We start from the raw sequence: 3,200 nt of genomic DNA on the forward strand, positions 1-3,200 counted from the left end.
AATGTAAAAATAAAAGTAAATAAAAAGTTCCAATTAATTTACTACTTAAATAACCTAAATATATCTGTTTTCTTTCAAACAAAAGAAACTGCAGCTTTCTAGCTACATGGAATCCATTTTACAACCCTCTTTGTTGACAACAAGTTTATGGCTTGACGCGGATTGTAATAATTATTAAATTCAAAATATTTAGTGCATACGACTTCGTTTTAGTTGTATAATGACTATTCCAACTACAGTATTAATTTTCTTGGTCCAACTTAATAATAAATTTATGCGAAAAAAATTTTTTCTATTGTCTATGGAGATATATTGTAAATTATTGGTTGTTATAGGTTTTTGTACATTCCTTTATTGAACTCTGGTTAGTTTTTTCTAGTTTGAATGACATTAGGTTGAAAATTGGAATGTCCCAATTGTAAAATGACATTGCGCATGTGTCAGGAACTTCTGTTCGAACAAAGCTGACCTGCCGTCTGGGTCAGCGATTTTTGAAAAGATGGCAACACTATTTTGATCCTTATCACTAATTTTTTTCTTTTTACTTGATTGATATTTTGATATTTTTACACATTTTTCCATTCCAATAGATGAATCTATTTTTTTTTTTTTTTTTTGTTTATTTTCTTAAACTCGTCACTTTGTGGAGCAACATGAACAGACTCCGGTTCTTTCCATTTTGCCTCTATTCCACACCAAGGATAAATAAAGCTCAAATGTTTTATAAAAATTTGAAAATGTTTCTCTGCAGATTTCAAGTGTAATTTGAGATATTTTTTATAAATAAAAGAATACAAATAGGATTTGGACAATTCCTCTGTATAATGTACCGGAAGGTGTTTCCTGTTTTTTAAATAACCCCACAATCTTTTGATTTTGTGTGTGTTGGCTCCTGTTTTCGGATCCACAAAATTTTTCGAATGATTTACAGTTAAATGATCTATATACAAACCTTCTAAATCGTTTATACTGTTGTATTCTCTCCACTCATCTGTTATCAATGTGCTGCCTGAATTAACAAACTTTGAAATAATAGGAATGAACACACACTGAATTGGGTTGTTTACTTGGCATATAAAACAAGTATCATGTCTGCATACACCTCCTACAACCCACCTTGTCCTTTTTAATTTTCAATCCTTTTCATATTTTTTCTTTGCGATTACTGTTTCATTTATTTTCATAAATTTATTTAAACCGCCAATCTTAAAATTAGATTGGCTATTAATAGAAATTATCATAACAAAACATAAAAAGTTTGCCCAATTAACTGCTGTCTTTTTTGAGATTCCTGAAGCTACAGCAGCATTAGTTAGTGAACAGTTTAAACACAAACACAATGAGTACCAGAAAAATGACAAAATATTATCCCACGTCAAACGTCCGCATTTTCCTTTAAAGGTTTCTTGAAATGCTGAATAATTTGTTTTACAAACATTATATTGCATCGATACATTGTTTTTTTTTCTGCTCTTCACATTAACTTATGATGATTTTCACATTTGTTGCATTCATCTTCTACATATTGCAAATTTCACATCCTTGGGTATTTTATTATCTATTGCTAAATCATCGAAATCGGAGCACATTAATCAAAAGAATTGTCCAGAGGTACAATTAGTCCAAAATTTATCTGAATTAATGTCAGCAGTAGCCATCAACTCACAAAACAACTTCTGTGAATAAATATTATTATAAGAAAATTATTCAATTTGCTTCTCATTTCAAGTTTAAAATTATAACGAATAGAAACTTACCTATTTACTATTAAAAATTAACAAAAGGAACTCTTTCTTCATAAATGTTTAACTATTCAAAAAATACCCCACATGCAGGATTCTTAGTGTCACGCAGAAAAGTAAATTTACCTACGATAGTGTAATTTGGAAACAGCGCCACCTACAATGAATTTTTAATATCACATGGTGTCGAGATTACTGGAAGTGCAGCCATTGGGGTTTCCTAGGTAAACTTTAACCTGAATTTGTATTGAGTAACTTGTATAAAATATGTGATGTAAAATGTTCCCATTTACATGGTCTGAAAACAGTACATAGTTCCTTTACAACATAACACAATTTGAACTTTAATTTCTCAAACAAGCGAGTAACACTCTGGCACTCCACAAGCGAGCAACACTCAGGCACCCGACAATTAATTTATAATCACAACACTGGTTCTTGACCAGCCACACAGCTATACACTCTGGTTAACACACTGGTTAGCACTCTGGTCAGCACTGACTGACATACCAAAGGGAAGTGCACAATTTCTCCCTCTCTAGGTGGGACAATCTCACCCTGCATTCTTAGGGATATGATTACATCAACCCACTTGACACGGGTGACAATTCTGTGGACTATACATCAACACTTGATAACATACACACACCTGACGTGTTACAATTTTGTTTAATTGTATATAGAAGTTAATATAAATCAATTTTAATTTTTAACAATGCTGAAATTAAAGTAACTCCAAGACAAATTTTTTTTGGTATTAGTGTCAGCCAACATTGAAAATACACATTCTACATCAGCACTTCCATGTGGAATAATTAAGGCACTTTGTGCCACTTGTACAACATTTTTAAACAAATACTCATTGTTGAAATTTTTCATTTCTGCTGATTGGGTCCATAAATCACAAGTATTATCAAGGGCTTCGTCAAATTTTAAATGTTTAATTTTTTTGTATTCATTTTCATGTGTGTGTATATTAATGTTAATTTTCATAATTTCGGTAATTGATTTTAAATTGCTTATTTTATTGGCATTAAAAATATTGTTTCTATTCAAAAAATGTAAATTTTTATAAAAAAGGTTTCCAATTGGAAGTCTTTTAAATGCTTCACTAACTGCTTTTTGGAAAAACTTTAGACATTTCAAAATAAATAATTCATTGTCAGTTTTACTTAAATCATTAATCAGTGCTCTTGTGGTTACCCCAACATTAATTTTTTTGATAGGCAATAGATTAATTGGATTATATATATTAAGAGTTTCAATAATATCATCATAAGCCAATAAAGCTTTTGGTTTGATAAAATTAGAGGCTAATAATTTAATAAAATGAGCACTTTATATGTAAAGATGAGATATTAAAGACTTTTTGGATTGGAAGAAGGCATTAAACTCATTGAATGAAGGTAATATATATTTAAAAAATAATAAATAAACTTTAACATACAGATTCTGCAT

The 3,200-nt window shown here is 30.0% G+C and overlaps 1 protein-coding gene across 1 annotated transcript; it reads right to left on the minus strand.

Annotated features, from left to right (window-relative positions):
- Window positions 1-2,319: 2,319 nt before the first annotated feature.
- Window positions 2,320-3,200, minus strand: LOC111635102. Its single transcript, XM_023379966.1, has 2 exons — window positions 3,098-3,200; window positions 2,320-3,055 (listed from the first exon to the last, which is right to left on the minus strand). Exons 1-2 carry the CDS (start codon window positions 3,198-3,200, stop codon window positions 2,445-2,447), a joined length of 714 nt encoding a protein of 237 aa, XP_023235734.1. The 3' UTR covers window positions 2,320-2,444.

Source organism: Centruroides sculpturatus, unplaced genomic scaffold, assembly GCF_000671375.1.
Source record: "Centruroides sculpturatus isolate CEXI.00-Female unplaced genomic scaffold, Cexi_2.0 scaffold947, whole genome shotgun sequence".
Taxonomy (NCBI): domain Eukaryota; kingdom Metazoa; phylum Arthropoda; class Arachnida; order Scorpiones; family Buthidae; genus Centruroides; species Centruroides sculpturatus.

What these genes read in the sequence shown, in the direction of transcription:
- LOC111635102 (XM_023379966.1), bottom strand. Translation starts at nt 3,200, where the DNA reads ATGCAGAATCTGTATGTTAAAGTTTATTTATTATTTTTTAAATATATA. An exon ending in ATCCAAAAAGTCTTTAATAT is followed by an intron (nt 3,056 to 3,097) that starts CTCATCTTTACA and finishes TTAAATTATTAG; the next exon opens with CCTCTAATTTTATCAAACCA.